Below are 22,814 nucleotides of genomic sequence, written 5' to 3'. Positions count from 1 at the left end.
ATCAAAGTATCGGATATATATCAAAGTATCAGATATTTTCGAAAATATGATGATCTTTTCGAACCCTGATTAGGGGCCTCCACACTTCCAAATCCCGCCCTGCCTGCACGGCATTTGTCTGTGCAAGCAACCGCATAATTAACCAAAAGCGTTCGATGGAGCATTGGTTGGTGAACAACTGGTTAATAACCACTGACGTCATTAGCTGTCTTATGATTAACCAACCGCAGTCTACCGGTAGCTTTATGCAAACTTAGTCTAGGACTCACAGTTGTGAAAATAGAGGTTATGCTGGTTCAACATGGGCATATAAATATGAATTAAAAAAGAATCTGAAATATAAAGCTTTGTAGCTTTGTAAGATTTAGGTTAAAAGTGGAAGTTTTTGCCAAAACTCTTGTTTGAGAAATTACAATACAAGTACCTGTATGAGAGTTTTATGAGAACACAGAGAAAAAGTAGAACATCTGGTTACTAAAAATGTGTGTCGATCAATTTTAAAAGTTATTATGATAGAAATGTTTTGTATTTTTTTTTTACATCTTTACATGGATTAGTGCCCCAAAGCCTAACTTTGTGATGTTCTGCCACGTAAAATCATTTGACCAAAATTGTTCTGCAAAATAAATTTATACATTATATATTTACCTTCAGAGCATTCTCGAATATAACAATTAACAAAAAATAGTTGTATATATGGCCTTTTTAAAAAACCATGATTCTAAAATCAGAACCGTTCCATAAGGGTGTCTGGAGTGGAGTATGAAAAGAACATTTTATTTATTTGTTCAGTACTTAGTCTTATTTCAGAAAAAAGCATTAAAGTAAAATTTTAGGCACATTCTTGACAGAAAATGCAAAAACCTGTGCTAGGTGCTATATGTCTCCATTCTCGACACCTAAAAGTGCTGTCTCTGTTCCGAGCGCTTTGATCCCATACTAAGTATCTCATTGCATTAGAAGCAGTGTTTTAATTCAGAATAAAAGTTCATGGCCAATAGTGTAATCAAGAGATGGCTACACAAAGGTGTTGAACGGAAACGTTTTGCTTTATATAGCCAATCATGGTATGGATTAGTTTTCCAGCACACTTAAGTGCATAAAGCAGGTGCAGACAGTTGAAGAACATTTTCTGCAAACGGAAGTAAATCCAAAGTTCCGGTAAATGGTGAATAAAATGTGACATTTTGTGAATTTTCAGCCAAGCGTAATTTGTAGGAATTATAGGTTTACTTCTTAATGTGAAGAAATCTGTAGAAATTGTGTAGAACTTCTGCAAAATTGAATCTTAAAAGATATTTGTAAAAAATCTGCAGAAATATGTAAAATTTCACCTGAAAATTAGCTTGAGTTTTCCCTCACATTTGAATAGAATTGTTCCGCAGCTGAAATGTGGGTGGTTCTCCAAAATCCTAACAATATTATGTCCCCATGGCCTAACATAAAAATTGTTTAACTGAGAAAGTGTTTTCATTTTTTTAATAGTTAGAAATAACTTATCTGATGTTATTCTACTCTTATTAAAACAATAACTAATTTAGTTTTTTCTACAAAAATTTTTGATTAACCAGAAAGTCACACTTTTGGCATGTCCCCATCTGATTTTCAAATGGACTTAAATTATTTTAAAATTTTATATCAACATTCCACAAATTCAATTTGTAGTACAGAATTAAGCATACTTAAAGGTGTAAAATAGCATTCCTTCAAATAAATTAAATTATTTAAATCATCAAGTTACATCGTTTTAAACTTTCTCCTCAGGTTTTCATGTCATTCTCCTGTCCTAGGAATGAGTTCAATTATTATAGATAAAAAAAGGAATTTTTAATCTGATTTTCTATAAAAGTGTTTATTTTCACCATTTCGTTGGATTCCTTGAGTATTTTGTGATTATGATTTGTCTACTGTTCTTATTAACATTTTGAAGTTCAAGAATAGGGTATGAAAAATTTTTGCTGTTATTCTCCTGGACAATATTTCTGTTTTAAATAAACAAAAAATTTTAACTTTACTTATAATGTGTGGTTGAATTAAGACGTTAGAATAGAAAAATAACATTATTTACCTTAAATATAATCCTGGGCCAACATAACAGGCAAATTGTATGGATTTTGCCATACACCTGTCCTAAAAAAAGTGTGAGACTCCTGTTCTAAAAAAAAGTCAATCCTCGTGCAAAATAATCACTCCTAGCATTGTTTCTCAAATACTTATAATACATCCCATAGAATAGAAGGATTTATTTCCAATGCATTAGTTGCAAAATAAGATTGATTGAAAAAAAGAAAGTTTTATCTGGCAGATGATAAGAAAAAATGTATCAGTGGATTAATTCTATTTATTTAATATTTTTTGTTGTTGTTCAGAGGAATCGTTCAAAAAGAGATTTACTGGTGTGACATTTGTTTATCTAAATATTGCTCGAATAGGTTAGTGAAGTTGTCATAAATTTTGTAGTTGCTTTAAAAGTGAAATATATGTTATTAATATTGCTGATTCCCTTTTTGTTTTATGTTTGTGTAATTCCTGAACCATAAAACAATTCACAGGTAATGAGAAAGTAACTTTTCTTTTTGTAAATTTTATCGTACTGTGTATGGCTATCTTAAAGAAAGTTTTAATGTAGCAATCGATTTTTGTTCATTGAAATTAATGTCCGTTATTTGAAGTGTAAGCTATTCAGAGTGAATAACATGGAAAAACCTATGTGAGACTTGTACTCGAAGAAATTGAGATGTCCGTTAAGGGAGGTTTTACATAAATTTTGTTTTGTCATTTAATAACCATTCCTTTTGATTTAGGCTTCAGTTATTTCTTTATTACTATAGTTACATTTCAGATAACAAATGAAGAAATTAATTTTGTAACTCTTCTTGTCAGTTGTGCTTGTTAGTGCTGCTTGTCAGTCTCTTGCTGTATGAAAATTCAACCCCTCTTTTGAGGGTGTAACATAGTTAAAGTGAGTTCCCTCTATTTTCTCTTAATAAGTACCTAGCAAAGAGTAAGTATGATTTTTTTCAGAATTTTTCCAGCATTTTTATTTAAAAAAAAATGATTAGAAAATGTCAGGGTTTTGGAGAATCACCCATGTCTGTTCTGCAACGTACGTCCTAAATTTAGTAGTACTCTGATTTGGGGGATTAGTGTAAATATGATATTATTGTAATACTTGCTTGATTGAATTCTGCGAAGGAGTTAGTCCAACACCAATAATGGGCTTTATACTGACCATATCTAACAGCCATTAACTGGTTACCTCGATAGTAAAACATAGGCCTGGAAAGAACAAACTAAATGAAAAAAGTTGTACATATAAGATAAAATGTTTCAAATAAATGCACAATAATGCAAAAAACATTACATTATTGTTATGAAGGAGAAAAAAACTAACACTTTGTTTAAGATGTTTAAGTGCACATGGTATTGTAGGATAATTTATAATTTTTACATTTAATCTATATCCTTTAAATCTTCATATTTTCCTACACATTTCTGTTTTAAGCATTACCTATCAATTGTAGTACCGGTTTGCAAGAAATTCATCAAATTTATGCCATCAATAACTCTGTCATTCGGAACATCAGCTGAAGCCAGATTCAAAGCAGTGGTAAACAAATCCGTTACTGAACTTACTTGATATGATATCTAAAATTAGAAATAGGCAGCAATTAAAGTAAAGTTTAAAAAAAAATTCTTAAACATTTAATGTAGACAGAATTTCTCAAATGACTAAAAATGTGTTTCAGAATTTTGCTTGAAGATGCCAATAAATTATAAACAAAAATTTGCAGTTGATAAAAGCTTGCAAATGTTGAATAAATTTAAAAACAGAAGCTATATAATATCAAAATATAAAGGCAAGCCATTTCAAAAATCAATTTTTTTTTTTTTGAGCCAACTTTTTCAAGTGTAAATTGTTGTGCAATTTTCATACTTAGAAATTAAACATTAGGTACTCAATAAAAAATTGTAGTTAATATTGGTTGTAATTTTATGGCTACTTAGCCCTCAAGGTCCTAAGCAGATAAAATGATTATCACATGAGATAAATCGGTTTAATTTTGTAATACTTTAAATGCTCAATGCATTTGCAAAATTGAGACATATTTAAGCATATATCTGCACTTTATTCCCAAAACGTAAGACTTTGGCTTTTAACTTTGATATATCGATGTAAGGAACACATATGTATCATAATATGAAGTATCAACTTTAAAAGAATTTTTTTTTTGGAAAATAATGATTCATACTTGTTGCTGTTGCGACGATACGGTCACGTCCGCAACACGTACAAATAATTATTTTTTAAATACAAGAAAACTTTTTAGAAAAATAGTGCTCCATATTATGGTACATAATGACTCTTCATATTAAAATATATTAAAATTAAAAGCCAAAGTTTAAAATTTTGGGATTAAAATGCAAATATGTGCCTAAAAAGTCTCATTTTTGCAAATAGACTGAGCATAAAATAACTTTAACCATTTTAAGAGAAAGTTGATAAAAAAAACAAGGGCTATATTTTAGATTGGACTACAATATTTTCTTTTCTTTTTACAAATAAATACAAATACAAATGTGACGACCAGCAACAGGCTCTGGGCCCAGCTAGGCTGGTCCTAGTCAATTAATTAGTCCCCAATGAAGATCAATGGCCCTCTTAAAGCTATCCACTCCCTTGCTCATTACCGCCTCTTCCGGTAAGCTATTCCAAGTGCCCACGACCCTGCTAAAGTAGTAGTTTTTCCTGATTTCCAAGTTAGCCTGAGATTTAAATAGCTTAAAACCATGACCCCTTGTCCTGCTTTCCCCGCAAAAATTTAATCCATTTACATCTTTCATTTTGATAAATTTAAATAACTGAATCATGTCCCCTCTGACTCTCCTTTGCTCCAGGCTATACATGTTAAGCCTATTAAGTCTGATATCATAATCTAAATCTGAGAGTCCCCTTACTAATTTAGTTACCCTTCTTTGAACCCTTTCCAATACGAAAATATCTTTCTTCAGATAAGGCGACCAAAACTGAACAGCATACTCCAAATGAGGTCTTACTAAACTCCTATATAAAGGCAGAAGAACTTTCTTAGATTTGTTTGAAATAGATCTCTTGATGAACCCAAGCATTTTGTTGGCTTTGTTACTAGCAATACTGCACTGTTGACTAAACTTGAAGTCCTGATTTATAAGGACACCCAGATCCATAACATTTTCTGCCTGATTTATGACTGAACCCTGTAAATGATATCTCATACGCTTATTTCCATGACCTAAGTGTAGCACTTGACATTTCCCTACATTAACTGCCATACCCCATTTATCTGCCCACTTAGTAATATGATGTAAATCCTCTTGCAGCTGTTTTACTTGTTCTTCATTTTCGACAATCCCCATAACTTTTACATCGTCAGCAAAACAATTCATGCTTCCAGAAATATTTTCATTGATGTCATTCATAAATATAATAAACAAAAGAGGCCCTAAAACTGATCCCTGAGGAACCCCACTTAAAACATCACTCCAATTAGAATGATTTCCTCTCACAACTACTCTTTGCTTCCTACCAGTAAGCCAATTTCTAACCCAAAGTAAAGTTTTTCCTCCTATTCCAATGTCAGCTAACTTGCTGAGAAGAGCAACATGCGGTACCTTGTCAAAAGCTTTTTGAAAGTCAATATAAACAACATCCACACATTTTTTGTCATCTAAAGCTGAGGTAACCTTGTCGTAGAAATGCAATAAATTAGTAGTACAGGATTTACCTTTCCTGAAACCATACTGCAAACTAGTCAACAGACTATTAGTCTCTAAGAACATCATGATCTTAATTTTGATCAAAGTTTCGAAAATCTTACAAATCACCGAAGTCAAACTTACAGGTCTATAATTCCCAGCAAGACCTTTAGACCCCTTCTTGAAGAGTGGCATTATGTTAGCCAGCTTCCAGTCCTCTGGCACCGTCCCTGAGTTATAAGAAGCATTGAAAATATTCAAAATAACATCCACTAATTCCTCTGCACATTCAACTAAAATTTTTGGATAAATATTATCTGGTCCCGGAGCTTTAGTTGCTTTAATCTTTTTCAAATGAAATAAAACCTCCTCCCTGGAAAATACAAAATCCTCAAGCTGTATAATAGCTTGTGTCTTGTTAGTGTCAACTGTTGAGATACAGTTATCGTTAAACACACTGGAAAAAAAGTTATTCAGAACATTTGCAATATCCCTATCGTTTTGGATTAAATTTCCATACTCATCAACCAAAGGCCCAATTTGACTGTTTCGAGCTTTCCCAGAATTAGCGTAAGCAAAAAACCTCTTAGGGTTCCCATCAATGTCATCTACCAGCCTTTGCTCCAATTCCCTTTTCTGAATCCGTACCAAATACTTAAAATTTCGCCTTGCCTTACCATACTGGAGCCTCTCCGCACTCTGACCAGTTTCTTTAAACTTACGAAAAGTGGCTTGCTTATAATTAAGAGCTTCTTTAGTCTCCCTGGAGAACCACATGGGCCAAATTTTGGTATTAACACCTTTTCTCCTAAATGGAACATAGTTCCCAACGGTTTTAGCAAGTTTATCCTTAAATTCCTTCCACTGCTGATCTACGTCGCTATTTTCCAACCCTGACGAAAAAACCTCTTTCAAGCTCTGCCTAAGTGCAACAAAATCAGTGTTTCTGAAATTGGGCACAAACCTAAAATTAACATCTTTCCACACTTCAAATTTAACCTGGAACCTAATGCTGTTATGATCACTATCTCCAATATGCTCCCCTACACTCAACCCCTGAACAAAACTACCTATGTCACAAAAAACTAGATCCAAAATTGCCTCCTCTCGAGTTCCCTGAGTTACAACTTGATCTAAGAAACAGTCACCAATTACTTTTAAAAATTCCTCTTCTTTGCCATTACCAGGATAAAAATTATTCCAATCAATACCCGGAAAATTGAAATCCCCCATTATGATAACGGATCCCTTACTGGACATGTCACTAATAATACGGTACATCTGCTCATCTTGTCCCTGGTTTGAATTAGGTGGCCTATAAATGTTTCCAAAGCGTAGCTTTTTGCCCTTACTGCTCATCAACTCCAGCCAAACCATATCAATATCAGTAGGCTTATCATTTATGACCAATTCATTGCAAATAAAATTGTCTCTAACATAAAATAAAACCCCACCACCTCTTTTACCTACTCTATCCTGTCTGAACAAATTATACCCAGCAATATGTAATAACTCTGCATCAGATTCGGTAGCCCATGTCTCTGTAATTCCAATAACATCCAACTTCTCATCCATAACTATGCTTTTCAATTCATCCATCTTGTTCCTAATACTGCGAGCATTGGTATAGAAAACTTTAAGCATGCCTAAATTGCTTTTATTTAACACCCTGAAATTTCCTAAATTACAATTGTTAACATTACTACTCTTGTTCGTCACTTTATTTCCATTTCTAGCAATACCCAAAAAAATTTCATTCTCTCGATACCTGATGCTTGAACCATGCCCCCCATTCCAACTTAGTTTTTTGACTCCGAAGCCCTTAAAATTAATCCACTAACCATTTTGACCCCTGTAGAGCTCAGATGCAGGCCATCCCTAGCAATCCAATCCCGTTTACAATGACTCCATACATCAATGAACCTGATACTGCGCTTTTCGCAAATTGACTTCAGTAGCAAGTTCATACACCTCGCACGTTGATTTAGCCAGCTCCTATGCACTCCATACCTGGGAAGCAAACCAACCACTTGGACATTCGTCGAAAAGCTGGTTGCTTTATCCAACAGGGATTCCCATTCCCTAGAAAACTCCTCATTTTTACTGTGGCCTACATCATTTGTTCCCACCCACAAAGTAACCATGTCCTCCTTATTCAATACTCCCTTCTTTTCAGCAACCATATTAACGTCTTTTACCCGAGCCCCTGGTAAACAACACCTAGCCACCTTACGCTTTACTCTCCCAACTGTGTTACCCACCTCCCTTACCATAGAGTCCCCCAAAATTACACCCTTAGTTTCCCAATCTAACTCCTCATTTGAAACTTCCCCCTGAATCTCTGGAACATTTATACCCTCTACAACTGGCCTACACCCTAATGCTAACTGGGCTTCCAAAACTAGCATCTTAAGTCTTAAGTCTGAGAGTTCAGCACATTTAGTGCAAATATAATCCTCCTCAAAAACAGACTCATTTTCCCCCTTATACAGGCAGAACATATACAACATTTTGTATTGTTCTTTTTCATAAAACACAATAAGTTCTTTTTTCTTTCCAAAAATGTCCTGCTAAATTGCCAACATAGTTAAGTATTTCATATTATATCATCTTAAATGTTTTTTATAGACAGAAATATTTTAAGACTGTTCACCATACTGAGCTTCCGCTCAGCTGGGTGCTTACCCCTTAATGTGTGGGTCTTGCTCACCGTGAGATACGGTATATCTCCCCGTACCTCAATATTTATTGACTGGCTGATATCCCTCAACAAGTCCATGCAGTTGAAAAAAGGCAAAATTTTTCTTTTAGTGGATAATTGCAGTGCACATTCCGATCTCCCAACTTTGAGAAATGTCACTGTAAAATTTTTGTCATAACTGAAAATAATGCAGTAAGTTTCAAAGAATGGAATGAACGTTGATATTCCTTTTGAAGAATTTTCAGATGTAGATAATTCTCTGGCCACATGTTGAACCTTAACCGATCTGGAAATCATGGATAACTTAAGAGGCGATTCGAAAGAGATCATCTAGGAAGATGCCCAAAAGGCTCTTACAACAGTAACAACTTTCCTGGAATTCCAAGAAAATATTGGCCAAGATGGATTTTCATCCATTGCCAACCTCAAGAGGATAGTTGAATCCAAAAAACTCAGGAACCAAAAAACAATAAAAGACTATTTTGCTTCAAAAAGGTATGCTTAAAATTTCATTGCTGTCAAAATGATTCATTAAACTTGCAATAAAGTGCTTAATATAAAATAGTACAGTAAATACCTCACAAAACTAATACCGAAGAATTTTAATCTTTCACATGTATTGTCTTTAGTATAAAATTCAAATTTTAATCATCAGATTCCAATTTTCAATAAGTTTCTCAAAACCTCTATATCTTGAAACCTCTTTATCTCATTTTTTTTTCCTTTCTGTGAAATTCGAGATAGACAGGTTCGACTGTATTAGAGTTTTGATATAATGCAATTTTAAAGAATTGAATTTCAATTTTGTTCAATTTACTGTTAAAAAACAGAAAATAATATTAAGCTAAATTTGTCAAATGAGGTAGTGAGAAGCAAAAGGATGTTAATGGACAATTTAAAGTTTTGAGTATATCCCGTTCAAATTTCAGATCCTAGATAGGCTTTCATTAAATTTTTTTTCTAAATCTAGTCTATCTCTCGCCCCAAGACAGATTAGAGCTCCACCTAATATTTTTACTGGCTTTCTTCAATTTTTTAATTTTGTGACATCTATTTGCTTTTCACTGCCCCAAATGATAAATTAAAAAATATAACAACAGATTAATTCTATTTATTTTATTTTACATTTAAATTTTTTCATTGTTGTTGCTCAGATAAGCTTTATTGCAGCAGAAAATCTCTGATTTTTCTTTTGAAAGTATGCATTTTGTTCTTTGTAAATAAAGTATATAAAATTTTGTTCATGTTTTTTTCCCCTTTGTTTTTACTTTTATGAATGCAAATAGCGCATTTTGTATAACTTAATGGAACAAAGTTTCAGCTATCATAAAATTTTACACCTTAAGACTTACTTGACTTTGATATAACATGGTACACATTGCCTTGATTTATACAGTACGAATTAATCATGCAATACGAGGACACCTGAATATCATAGAGTAAAAATACATTTAAAAACAATAAATTTAGAAAACCTTTCCAGCAGGAATAACCCCAGGCCACCACGCAATAGCAGGTTCTCTCATTCCACCTTCAAAAGTCGTTTGTTTGCCACAAAGAAAAGGTCCGTTGCAACCAGCTGTACAAAAAGAGAAAATAAATTTTACGCACACATGCGCATGGGCGTAGCCAGGATTCCTGTTAGGGAGGGTGGAGCATATACGCAACAAGAAAGTATTTTTTAACTATCCCCCCTCCAGTGCCGGCACCCAGAAATGGTTTGAAATTAAAGTTCCCCCCTCCAAAAAAAAAAAAAAAAAAAAAAGAAAGAAAGAAATCATTGTATGCCATTTATGGTCAGATGTGAAAGAAAACGCAGTTATGTGGCTCCCCTCAGAAATTTTTTGAAAATGAAGTCCTAAAAATGTATTTTCAAATTATCTTTTATGACATTAGTAATGAGCATGGAGGTAAAAGTCTCCCTTCTAAGGAGGGGCAGTTGCCCCAGTCAGCTCCCTCTGGCTACACCCCTGGATTGAAAGTTATAATGAATTTTTGAATCTAGGTTTTGTAGTTCATTTCTTATCCAAAAACTACTAAAAGAGGGAGAGAAAGAGAGACAGTAAGTGATATTTAAGTAGGCCATTATTAAACTAATGAGTGCACAAAAGCAGAATTGTTCAGCAGCATGTTATTTCTAGCATTTTTGAATCAGAACATAAATGGTAGAAATCTTACTATTTGAGAGAAAAGTGGGAGAGTATATGTAGTCCTGTCTTACAAAGAGTTATTTCTATCTGATGTTTCTGAAACTGCTGCTACTATTTTAGCAATGCCAAAATGTGGAACAGTTTGGAAATGGCCAAAAAATGACTATGAATGGTGAAGCTATATTGTACCATATTGATGAACCTTTAAGAATGAGCAATGTTTACTCAGCTCATGAACAAGAACTTTTGCAGTGTTAACTTCTCACAGTCTCATAACTTATGGCCAATGACGTTAAATTATTGTATTGTTCTATAACTTTTATTACAGCTCTATATTTATAACAAGTATCCACAAATTCATTTATTAAGCCTTTAGTCTTATTTCTAAACAATGTCAACTATTAAAACTAAAGAGAGTCAACTACTAGAAATTCATGTTTTGGCTTTGGGTCAACTACTGACCAAGTGTCCTTTTTAATTAAAGACAAACATAATTCTTTTTCACATTCATTCTATTAATATAATTCTTATCACATTATGAAAGGGGAATAATTTGTAAAGCCTTTACCAATTATTTAGTTTTTCCTATGATGAATTTACTCCAAGAAATGTTAACAAACGCAAAAGTTAATTTTTAAAGTGTCAACTACTGGTGGCTTTACCTTACTTCAGAAAAAAAAAAAAATCAAGTGCTTTTGAAGGGCTAAATATTTAAAGCATATATTTACCCTCAGTTTTGCTAACAAGTGCAGCACCATTGTCAGATGTGAAGAAAACAAAAGTGTCCTTTTCAATCTTCAATTTATATAAAGTAGATAGAATTCTCGATACTCCATAATCTAACTCTCTGACAGCATCTCCATACCTTAAAGATAAATGCCAAATAATCTGCCATATGCACACTGTTTTCATGAACTTCTTCTTCATTTAGATATTATTGGTTAAAATTTTGAAGTAATGTAAAATAGATATATAAAATACATGTTATTATATATAATATGTAATATTATTCTAAAATATATTCAAAATAGCCAGAGCTGGTAAGAAATTGAATATTTTATAATAATATGATGATTAAAATACATACAATCCCCTTTTACTTGATCCCAAGAACTTTTTAGAAGCATAACAAGGAGCATGAGTAGAATCAGGAGTCCAATACAAAAAGAATGGTTTGGTTCCATTACTTGCTTTTTCAATAAAATCTACTGCTTCCTATTAAATAATAAAAGTAGATTATAAAATACTCATAAAGAAACGAAGAGGGTATTACGTAAAATAGAACACAACACAGCTAAAAAAAAAAAGCTAAATGATCAGCCATTTTAGACAAACATTGATTATTAAAGCATGATACAGTAAAACCTTTTCAAGCGGCCATCCCTCGATTAGAAACCTAAATGTATAGTTTTTGTATATAACTATGCTTTTTAGGATTGAATTGATCTTTCTTATACATATTTTGTTTTTCCCACTTTACAGAAGTCTAAAACTCCATTCTTGATTTTTTAAATATTTCATTTCTTCATATTTTTTGATTTCTTCCAACAATAAAGCTTCATCGTTGATTGTTTTTAAACTCATTTCTGTCTCATAAACATTGCTTTCATCTAAATTCTCTGTATTCTTTCTACCAATTGAAGAATCGCAGTAACTCTACCAAAGAAAGATATCCAACCTCGTCTAGCTTTTAAATAGACTACAAAAATTCATTTTGGAACGCCAAATTACCTAACTGCTACGTTAAAGTTATCTAATTGACACCTCACTTTCAGTTTTTAAAGTCTAACTTTGCTCAGGGGTTATCCTTCAAATACAATTTCTCTTGATCCATTCTTTTAAATATAGGTTCTCCTCGTTTTCCAAATTGAATGCACAATTGGAATTTGGTAGAAGTTATTGAAAAGAGGAAATAAAGAATGAACTGAAAATAGCAATTATAAGCAAAATCATAGGTAAATTGCATGGGGTCACACTTTTCCCATAATATGGAACGCACTTACCCCATCATACTTGAAAAGAAAGGGAAAGTGCGACCCCTTTTATAAACAACGTCTGGTTACAGTAATTCATTAAAACAAGCCATGAATATGTTAGTAGTAACGTGTTACTAAATAATACAACTTACAGGGCTGGATTTGGAAGTGTGGAGGTCCCGGGGCAACGAAGGAGTGGAGGCCCCTAATTAGGGTTCAATAAGATCCTCATATTTTCGAAAATATCCGATACTTTGATATATATCCGAATATTTTGATATATATGTATATATCCGATATTTTTGATTTAAAAAATTTCCATTCAAGTCATTTCGTCATAAATTTTTTATATTTTTGAGCTCAAGAAGCGAGAAGTTGCAAGGATGACCTGCAAAGTTAACCATTTTTCGGGTTTTTTTTACTTACTTTATTTCTCTTTAACTCATAGGTACAAATTACAAATTAAATGAATAAAAAAATATATTTCCACTGAAATGCTCGATCAAATAAAAAAATTGATAGTAAATGGATACTTGCAATCAGGGGTTTCTCATATATCAATAATAATATTATTTTTGTGCAAGCATTCTTTGTAGAAATACAAAAAAAAAAAACATGTATGGGAGAAAAACCGTAAAATTTGCTGACACGTGAAAGTTAGGATATTTTGTAAAAATTTTATTGTGGGGGCCCCTTTGTTGTGGAGGCTCAGGGATGGTAGCCCCACCTGCCCTCTCCTAAATCCGGCCCTGACAACTTACACTTGCTGACTTCAGCTGTTTGATATGAAAACAAAATAAACAAAACTCTAACCTTCTCAATCTTCAGGTTAGAGTTCTGTAGAAGACACGTAAATTATCACTGATTGTGTTTTATCTATAAGTGCCAGTTCCAATCTCTACTTATAGGAATTATCACTAGACATTCTCCCAACATATTCAATGTATGGCAGAAATCTCTTCAGGTCAGCATTACCAAAATTCTCAGGGGATGCACTTACCCAAACTTACTTTATGTTTTTTTCTGATGAATAAGAGATGATATGTATGTTATGCCTATTTACTGTAAGCCTAGCTATTATTACAAAATATTTCTCAAAATTGAAGGAATTCACTCAAAATCTCCTTGTTTAATCACTGTAAGCATAAAAAAGATAAAATATCCATTTATTTGAAATTATTATGCGATGAAGTATTCAGAATATTCTAAGCTTACCTCTATCAATAGTTGTGTAAAGTTTGATTCACCAGTACTTTGATCAATTTTAAAATCCTGATAATACCTAATAAAAAATTAATTTTAATTCAAATTTTGTAGGGATTAAAAAATATTTTTTGAAGCAATAAGACTCATTTAAATAAATATATTTTTTTACGATTAAAAAAAACTGAATTATCTTTTAAATAAAATATAAAGGTAACCATCTATTTAAAGTTTGCTGATTGCTTACCTTACATTTTAACTTTTTTTTTTCACATCTCTATTTTCAAAAACATAAACATTTTGTTCCTTTATGAAGTTAAATCGAATTAATAAAGCCCCTATACCTTTTCATTTTCAATTCATACCTGCTTAGTGTTCAGTAAACAAACACTAGAATTATAATTAAAAGAGCTTGTTTACTATTTGACCCTCAATAGAAAGAAATCCACATCTTAAAAATAAAAAGAGATAAAGTTTTTTTTTAAAGTAAATTTTTTAACTATATACTCAAGTTTTAATATTTTAAACCGATTTTACAGTTTGAAAATATATGTCTGTGGAATCAAAATGGTGTTTTTTGTTACTTTTTTTTAATCGCTAAATCAGAAACGTTGTAAGTTTGATTAGTGTTGAAATTGAACTGTTAGGAGCTGTTAGATTATGACGGCAGTATTCCAGTGCCTTAACTGCGTTCTACAGCTAATACATTTATAGGCAGAAAACGTAGACTTAAAGCATGTTAAGTCCCACCGATGATCCTTTAACCTGCCAAAATATAAGAAAAGATTCTAAAAGATTTATTACATTATCTTCTCCACAACCTTTTTTTTTTTTACAAAAGCTGTTGGAATAGGCAACTTAATAATGTAATATTTAAAGCTGTAGTGCTTATAAAAAAAATCCTAAAAAAATCATAACAGAGCAACAAATTTCTTGCCTTTTGTAATTGTTTTTCACACCTTAACTTTGTTTTGAAAAAAGATTTAACATTTTTACAATGCGAGGAAATTTTATTTAAAGAATAATGCATTATGTTCAGTCAAAAATTCAATCACAACTACATTTTTGATCGTTACTACCTGAGATATGCATACAAACTGAAGGGTATCTGTTTTCTTAAAGCAAAAAATGGTACCCTATCATTAAATATTCACATTAATTTTGCTCTTATAATCAGGGTTGTACGGGTTTTGGCCAGTGGTGGTTCTAACCATGGATAAAACCGGTTAAAACGGGCTCGGTCAAAATTAGTTTTGTCCAATTTTGACAGTTGGAGGTGGATATAGGAAGTAATAAAATTTGAAATGAAAATGAATGAGCACCTAATTAAAAATCGTATGAAATATCAATTTCTTGATCAATTACTATTCATTATTTAAGTAAACAGTTAATTTTACACCCTAGGCAAGTAATAAATGACAGCATGTTTAAGAAGGTTAGTCAAATCACAGGAGAAATATCTCATAATTCTTTAAAAATATGTTTCAAACAGTACTTATTTTTTAATTCATTGAAGACATGCTACAAGTTTTCTGAAAAATAGCTCTTACTTTATATTGCGGGCTGTTTCATATTCCTAATAAACAAGCGTCCTTTGTTGTAAAAATTTTTTAACGTAAATAAGAAAAGTTGCATTTAAATAAAAAAATCAGTTTTAAAAACTATTTTAATTATGATAAATAGACATCCTATTTATTTTAATTATGCATTAAAATGTGCAACATTATGCATACCAACAAACTATATGTGCATGCATATTGGTGTGCTTTTTTACAATAGTTTTGGCCAGCTCTATGGTGGTTAAATTCAGTTTTGGCCGGTTTTTGCTAGTGGCATGACCAAAATAGGTTTTGTCCGGCTAAAACTACAACCCTGCTTATAATTGACACTATTAAATGCTCTTTTAATACAAGCAAAAACCAAACAGTTGCTGTAGCTAATAATTATTGAAATCATACCCAGTGTGTTAGTTTCATATCCAGTCTATTTTTGAACTATTCAAAGAAGACTTATTTATCTTCACAACTGACACTACCTTAATTTTTACACTATTTGTTTAAAAAAAAATGTCTACCTCACTTAATGTTTATGAACATCCTTAATATATATATACATATTTAAAGAAAAACAAAGGCTATAACACTAAATCTTATGGAACACCACTTAGAATTTTCATGAATGATAAACTTTTTTTTTTCAATTCAGTCATTAATGGACACTATTCAAACCTTTTGTCTAAACACAGCAAAAGTTAGATGAACGGAAGACTTATTTATCTTCAAAACCTAACACTAAATTTTTTTAACACTATTTGTTACAAAAATATCTGACTTTCTTGCTCATTTTTTACATGCAGCCATTATTTTTTTTTTGAAAAAGCAAAGGGGGCCACTTAAAATTTTCATGAATGATTAACTTTAAAATAAATCCTTAAAAAAAGCATTTAATTGATACAGTTCACTTTTTATAACACAGCATAAGGTAGGCAACACAAGAGAAATTCAAGTTAGTCAATACAATATGTTTAAAAAGCAGCTTGGATAACATGCCAGACAGAATATACGCAGGACTAACGTTTTACACAACTGATAGTTTATATAATGATAACATAATGGTTCCTTATATTAGAATATCCACTATAATATTAAAATCTGTTCGCGTTCGTCTGTCTGTCTGTCTGAAGATTGATCTTCTCGAGAACCGCTGCGAATCGAGAGTCAAACGAGATACCGATCAATTCGAAATTTTCTAAAGAAAACAATAGGACCAATCTCGTAGTTGTGCGACTTCAATTAGCGGAGATTTTAATTAAAAAGTTAATTAATATAACGTTATTCAGGAATTTTTATTTCTTTCCTGTTGCCATTTTGCATATGGGTGAGCAAGTAAAATTTTAATAATTGTTTTAAAAGAGATTTTTTTGGCTGCTGTCCAAATCTTAAAACATTGTTTCCATCTAGAATTTCATTTTAAATTAGTTTAAAATTGGTTGCTCTATTCAGACATAGCCTTTATTTTATCGTCTGTCCTTTTTTTATTTTTTACATTCAACGTTCTTAATTCTTTTCAGCACATGAAAGTTGTTTCTTTTGCAATGTTTATTGATTGTATTGTAAGTTTATCATTCAACCGGCATCATATTTTGGTACATTTAAGATGTGCGACTAATTATGTTTATTTTGTTGGACTTTTTCCCGTCACCATGGGTGAATTTTCGAATTGTAATAACTCTCTTTTTTCTTCCTGTTTCTATTTTTGAAATACAGTTTGTATTGTTAAAAGAACATGTTAAATTAAGATTGTTTGGATTTCTTTAAGTGAAACAGAGTTGAACAAAAAAGATTGTTTTCAAGGGTTTTAAATAAAGCTAAATTGGAATCTGATGACTTGGTATTAAATTAATGCTTATTGGTATTTATTTAGTCTTGGTGCTTTAGTTTCACGTAATCAAATAAAAAGTGTGTGTCATTTTATGTAAAAAACTGATTGTGATTGTACATAAATATTTCAGATATAGTCTATCAGATGTAATAACTTGTATCATTGATAACTGTGATTAATGTTAAACATATTTTTGCCAAAAATATGCTCTACTGGTGTTTTGCAAACCTTGCAGTATGCGTATTTATTTTCTCCTTAGCGCTTTAGAAACTGATGTCAGAGTAATACAAAAACATCAATTCGACATCTCTTTCATTTTTCAAGTAGCCCGTGCAACGCCGAGCACGCAGCTAGTATCATAATAAAAACCTAAAGTTTAAACTTTCAGGAACAAAGTGCAAACATGGTATATATGCAAAAATGTCACACCTGCCCACATGGATTGAGCAACGTATACAAAAATAAAAAATTTAATTCAAGTCAAACTTACAAATTAGAAATTCAAAGAAATAAAAAACTACAATTTTACCTTCCTATCATTTCATTATTTCTAAAAACTGGTATGTTTGGAGGAGATTTCTTATAAGGCCCAAAATGGCAGTTTGTGGAGCCAAACCATTCATCAAATCCATGCTGTAAAGGTAGGAATTTTGGCTGATGGCCAAGGTGCCTAGAAATAATTTCATTACTTTGGATTAAACCATGTTGAATGCAAATCTGGAAACAAATTAAAGAATATTTTGGTAAGCAAAAGGAACTCATAATCATTAAATTTTAGTTGCTTACAATAATATTTGAGTTTTTATTCAATAGCGTTTACATCTTTTTTAGTTAAATTTCCTACTTCAGCATCAAACACATAGTCTCAATTATGCACAGGCTCAAAGAACCAACTGGAAAAAGCTCATAAGCAAGCAAGATACAAAAGTGAAAACAGCTTACAAAATTTTAAAATGTAACACAAATTGGCGTGAGATCATGAATAAGAATGCTACTAAAGAATACACATTGACATTTTCAGTGGTATGGAAACCACTGTAACTATACAAAGAAACAAAAATTTTAACATAGGAGGGTCATTCCACGAAAATGTCAACATGCAGACCAAAATTTCAAACTCGATCAATATGTGTAATGTATAATAATGTATTATACTCAATTTTAGAGATAACATTCTTAATTTTCAAATCTCTCAAAAGAATTTTCAAAATAAATGCTGAGCATAGAATAACTACAGTTTGAAGATCTTCAACAACAACATGTAAATTTTAACTATAAAGCATTCAAGAAACGCGACCTGTAATTTTTTAAGCATACATTCGATGTAATTTTTTTTTTTTTTCAGCTATTGCTTGCATTTTGAGATTTCAGTGCTTGTATTGAATTTTAATTTTTTTTCTCATTGAGCCTAATATGAATTCTGTGTGTCTGTTACGTTAATCACAAAACTTTGTATTTTCCCTTCCACATTTTTTATAGCACTATAAAAAGAAAAATTTTGCTTTATTTTTTTCCCAAGAGCTTCCCAGAATGCATTTAAAATGTGGAATTTTTATTCAATTATTTACACAATTAGCTATCAGCGTGACGAATGTAGCAAATTGATTGTGACGAATGTAATGGCAACTCTATACAAAGCTAGAAACAAACACTGTATCTTTCAAATGATTAGTTCAATAAAAAATTAATGAAATGTATATTTTGAAATTTTTGTTTTTCAAATCCTTATATATTATTTCTGCAGCCTGTTTTTGGTTTCTACGTGAGATTTTCCTCAATTCTTGATTGATTTCTTTGATTTACACCTTATTTTAAAGCTTATCGTGCTAGCTACTGACGAAAAATAGACCCACGGTCTTAAAAAAAAAATTTCTGCCAAAAAACCTGTTTTAAAGAACCAGAATGAGGTTTTCGGTTACATTTATAACTTTAACTTGCACGATGACCGACAGAGCTGAATAGCTTGATCGGCAGAGCGTTCGACTGGTAATCAGGAGAATGCGTGTTCGGGCCCATGTCCGGACAAGCTGCATAAAAATATAAAAAAAAAAATAGAGAAATACCTTGCATTACATGAATACTTGATAACAATGAATAACAAATATGAGGGTATACATGAGATGGAAACGCTCCTTGCTGATATGGAAACTTGATGCAACATGGAAGTAAATTGATTATTAATTGTAAGGTTTTTTTTTTTTTTTTGTTTGTTTTTAAAGTTTTGGCTTCAGTAAGAAAGTTAAAGCATAATGTAAGCGAAAATATAAGTATCAGGTTTAAGATTTCAGACTACAATGGAATTGTTTTTTGTTTAGGAAAAAAATAATAAATCATATATTGAAATACAGATTCTTCTAATGAGTTTTTGACTCTTTGTACAAATAAAAAAAAAATTACTACCTCAATTTGAAGGGTAAACTGCATTTTTTTTTCTTCTTTTTGTAAAAAACAAATAGCTTATCTCATTTTTACTACATTCGAAAAGCTACGCTTAAAAAAGAGCTTAGTTCAAATCCTTATATATTATTTCTGTAGCCTGTGTATGGTTTCTACGTGAGATTTTTCTCAGTTCTTGATCGATTTCTTTGATTTACACCTTATTTTAAAGCTTATCGTGCTGGCTACTGACGAAAAATAGACTCACGGTCTTAAAATTGTTTTTTTCTGCCAAAAAACCTGTTTTAAAGAACCAGAATGAGGTTTTCGGTTACATTTATAACTTTCACTTCCACGATGACCGACCGAGCTGAATAGCTTGATCGGCACAGCGTTCGACTGGTAACCAGGAGAATAAGTATTCGAGCTTATGTCCGGACAATCTGCATCAAAAAAAAAAAAAAAAAAAATAGAGAAATATCGCGCATTACATAAACACTTAATAAAGTCAATAACAAATATGAGGGAATAGAATAAATGAGAAGGAAACACTCCTTGCCTTTATGAAAACTTGATGTAACATTGTGCTAAATTGAAAGGTTTTTTTTTTTTTTTTTGTTTGTTTTTAAAGTTTTGACTCCAGTAAGAAAATTAAAGCATAATGTAATCAAAAATATAAGTATGAGGTTTAAGATTTCAGACTACAATGGAATTGTCTTTTGTTCAGAAAAAAAAAAATAATAAATCGTATATTGAAATACAGATTCTTCTAATGAGTTTTTGACTCTTTGTACAAATAAAAAAATACTACCTCGATTCAAAGGGAAAAATATACATTTTTTGTTCTTTTTGCAAAAAAACAAATAGCTTATCACATTTTTACTACATTCGAAAAGCTATGCTTAAAAAAGAATTTAGTTCAAATTATTTTGTATTTTAACCGTGCTGTTAAATGATGAACACGTGCTGCCATCTAAGCTATAACGGTTCAAGCAGCCTGCGATTACAAATTCTAAATTTTTTCAAAAATAAAAACACTTCTCTTCAATATCTTATCTTATATATTATTTCTGTGGTTTGTTTTTCTGTCAATATGCGAGATGTGTTTCTTATCTCTTGAAGAAATTCCCCCTCATTTCAAAACTTATCAGGCTGGCTAATGAGGAAAAATAGACTTACGGTCTTAAAATCAAGTTTTCGGAAACGCCCCTTGCTGTTTCAAAACCATGATGCATCCTGTAGTTCTTATGCATTTTTTTTTAAAGCAAAGTTCTAATACAATTTTCCAATTTTTTGCGTCGCTTTCGGCAAGAAAAAAAATATTTAAAATTAGCCTGTGTGTGTGTGTGTGTTTTTTAATAAAGCTTAGTAGCACTGGATTTGATTGTTCTGTTAAATTGATAAATTTTTTTCTGTACAGCGATCGGTTATAAACTATCTGAACTGCGGGCAAGCTCGGGCTGTCCGACATAATAGCAAATTTAGATTAATATTACGCATTACATGTACTCATAACATACAACAGATAACATGCGTAATAAAATAAATGCAATGGGAATGCTACTTAGCGTTTCGACTCCTTTATTACGCTATCTACTACTATTATCTACAGTAATCATTCAGATAAGTTGACTGTTAATCGAAGGGTGTTCTTCCTTTTTTTTAAAGCTTCTCCGTCCAGACCACTAAGCATAATGTAAGCATAAAAAAAGTACAGTTGGATCTGTTTAACGACACTCTATTTAACGACTATCTATTTAACGACGGCTTTTCACGGTCCCAGATTGTCCACTATAGTGTTAAAAGCATTCTATTTAAGGACGATTTCTACTTAAGGACGATTTTTTATGGTCCCTTGAAAGTCGTTAAACAGAGAGCCAACTGTACTAGATTTACCTCAAAGGAATCTTTTTTGTGCAGAAAAACATTTTCATTGTATGCTGAAATGTAGATTTTTTTAATAGCAGTGTTCGACCTTTTGTACAAATGAAAAAATACTACGCCAAACTAATACTACAAGTTTCTCCCAGTAAACCTTTAGTTATTTATTAAAATATGATATAAAACATTAAAATTATTATCAACTTCATTAGTAAGAAATCATTTTCTACTCCTCTGCTTTCGGCTGAAAAAAAAACATTTCGTCTACATTCGAAAAATTAGACTTAAGAAACGGACTTAGTTCAACTGGTTTTGGATTTGAATTTTAAGTGTCCGATTAAAAGAAAAACATGTGCAGGCAGTTAAGCCGTAACGGTTTAAGCATCCTGCAATGGGAAATTGTTCAATATTCAAAAATAAAAACACTTATTTTCAATCGAATTTATTACTTCTCTATAATGATTGTTTCAATCGCTACCTAAGATCTTCTGCATTCTTTATTCAAATTCCCTGTTTTACGAATAATTTTAAAACGTATCATGCTGGCTAATGATAAATTATATAGACGCATGATTTTTTTTTCGGCAAAAAGCTTTTTTGCTGTTTTTTATTACGCATTCCTTCAATGAATCGCATTCAAAAATTAAGGCACAATTGCTAGGTTTGTTTTAATGTCGTGCTGTTAATCAGAATGGCGCCAGTTCAAATCCGAGCCAATAAATATCTCTTTAATGTTTCTTTTTTTCTGTCAAATGCTCATATGGGCAGGACTGTATTTGACACAAACTGTTTTTTTACATGCGCAATTACTGCTTTTTCACGAGTCACTCAGTCGCACTTTTAATGATATTTATGTTTGCATTGAAAATGCGTACAATCAAAAGGTGAGCGATGATCAAATTATCACAACGTTGTATCTAACGAGGTTTTGTAACTGATGTCTTTAAATTATGTGCCTTCTCCTGTGCGCATACTTTTTTCCGTTTACTTTTTTCGGTTCTTCTTCATAATACTCTTTCTTTGAAAATTTATGGAGCGAAATGCCTTATGAAACGATTCGAAGCACAGTGCGGAGTTCCGCACGGGTCGTCTAGTGTTACTGTATAATATTTTGTAATTTTTGCAACAATTAATGCAATTTTCAACACATATTTATGGAATTTCCTTGGGTTGCATTTTATGGAAAATCTGCAGCTCAAAAAAAAAAAAAAAGAGAGAGAGAGAGAGAGGTTAAAGCAGAGCAAGAATAGCAGGTAAACAAAAAGAAAATGACAAGAAAAAACAGCAGCAGAGCGTATTGCGAATATTACAGCAAAAAGAAAAAAAAAACACACACACACGATTAAAAAAAATCAAAAAGACTGAGGAATCAAAAATGAGAAGTGAGGAGATGAGATTCAGTAAGAGTTA

The 22,814-nt window shown here is 31.7% G+C and overlaps 1 protein-coding gene across 1 annotated transcript in view; it reads right to left on the bottom strand.

The window, feature by feature from the left end:
• Positions 1-22,814, bottom strand: part of LOC129223889 (N-acetylgalactosamine-6-sulfatase-like) — a 43,296-nt gene that overhangs the window by 5,484 nt on the left and 14,998 nt on the right. Inside the window, exons 5-11 of the mRNA XM_054858264.1 lie at positions 17,677-17,817; positions 13,779-13,845; positions 11,675-11,802; positions 11,316-11,452; positions 9,913-10,016; positions 3,512-3,648; positions 3,177-3,279 (exon numbers count right to left, since the gene is read on the bottom strand). Of these exons, the coding sequence (XP_054714239.1) occupies positions 3,177-3,279; positions 3,512-3,648; positions 9,913-10,016; positions 11,316-11,452; positions 11,675-11,802; positions 13,779-13,845; positions 17,677-17,817 (817 nt within the window). The remainder of the gene's footprint in view (positions 1-3,176; positions 3,280-3,511; positions 3,649-9,912; positions 10,017-11,315; positions 11,453-11,674; positions 11,803-13,778; positions 13,846-17,676; positions 17,818-22,814) is intronic.

This window comes from Uloborus diversus, chromosome 6 (genome assembly GCF_026930045.1).
Source record: "Uloborus diversus isolate 005 chromosome 6, Udiv.v.3.1, whole genome shotgun sequence".
Taxonomy (NCBI): Eukaryota; Metazoa; Arthropoda; class Arachnida; order Araneae; family Uloboridae; genus Uloborus; species Uloborus diversus.
The sequence above is the reverse complement of the archived record's forward strand: the minus strand, read 5'-3'. Positions and strand labels throughout refer to the sequence as shown.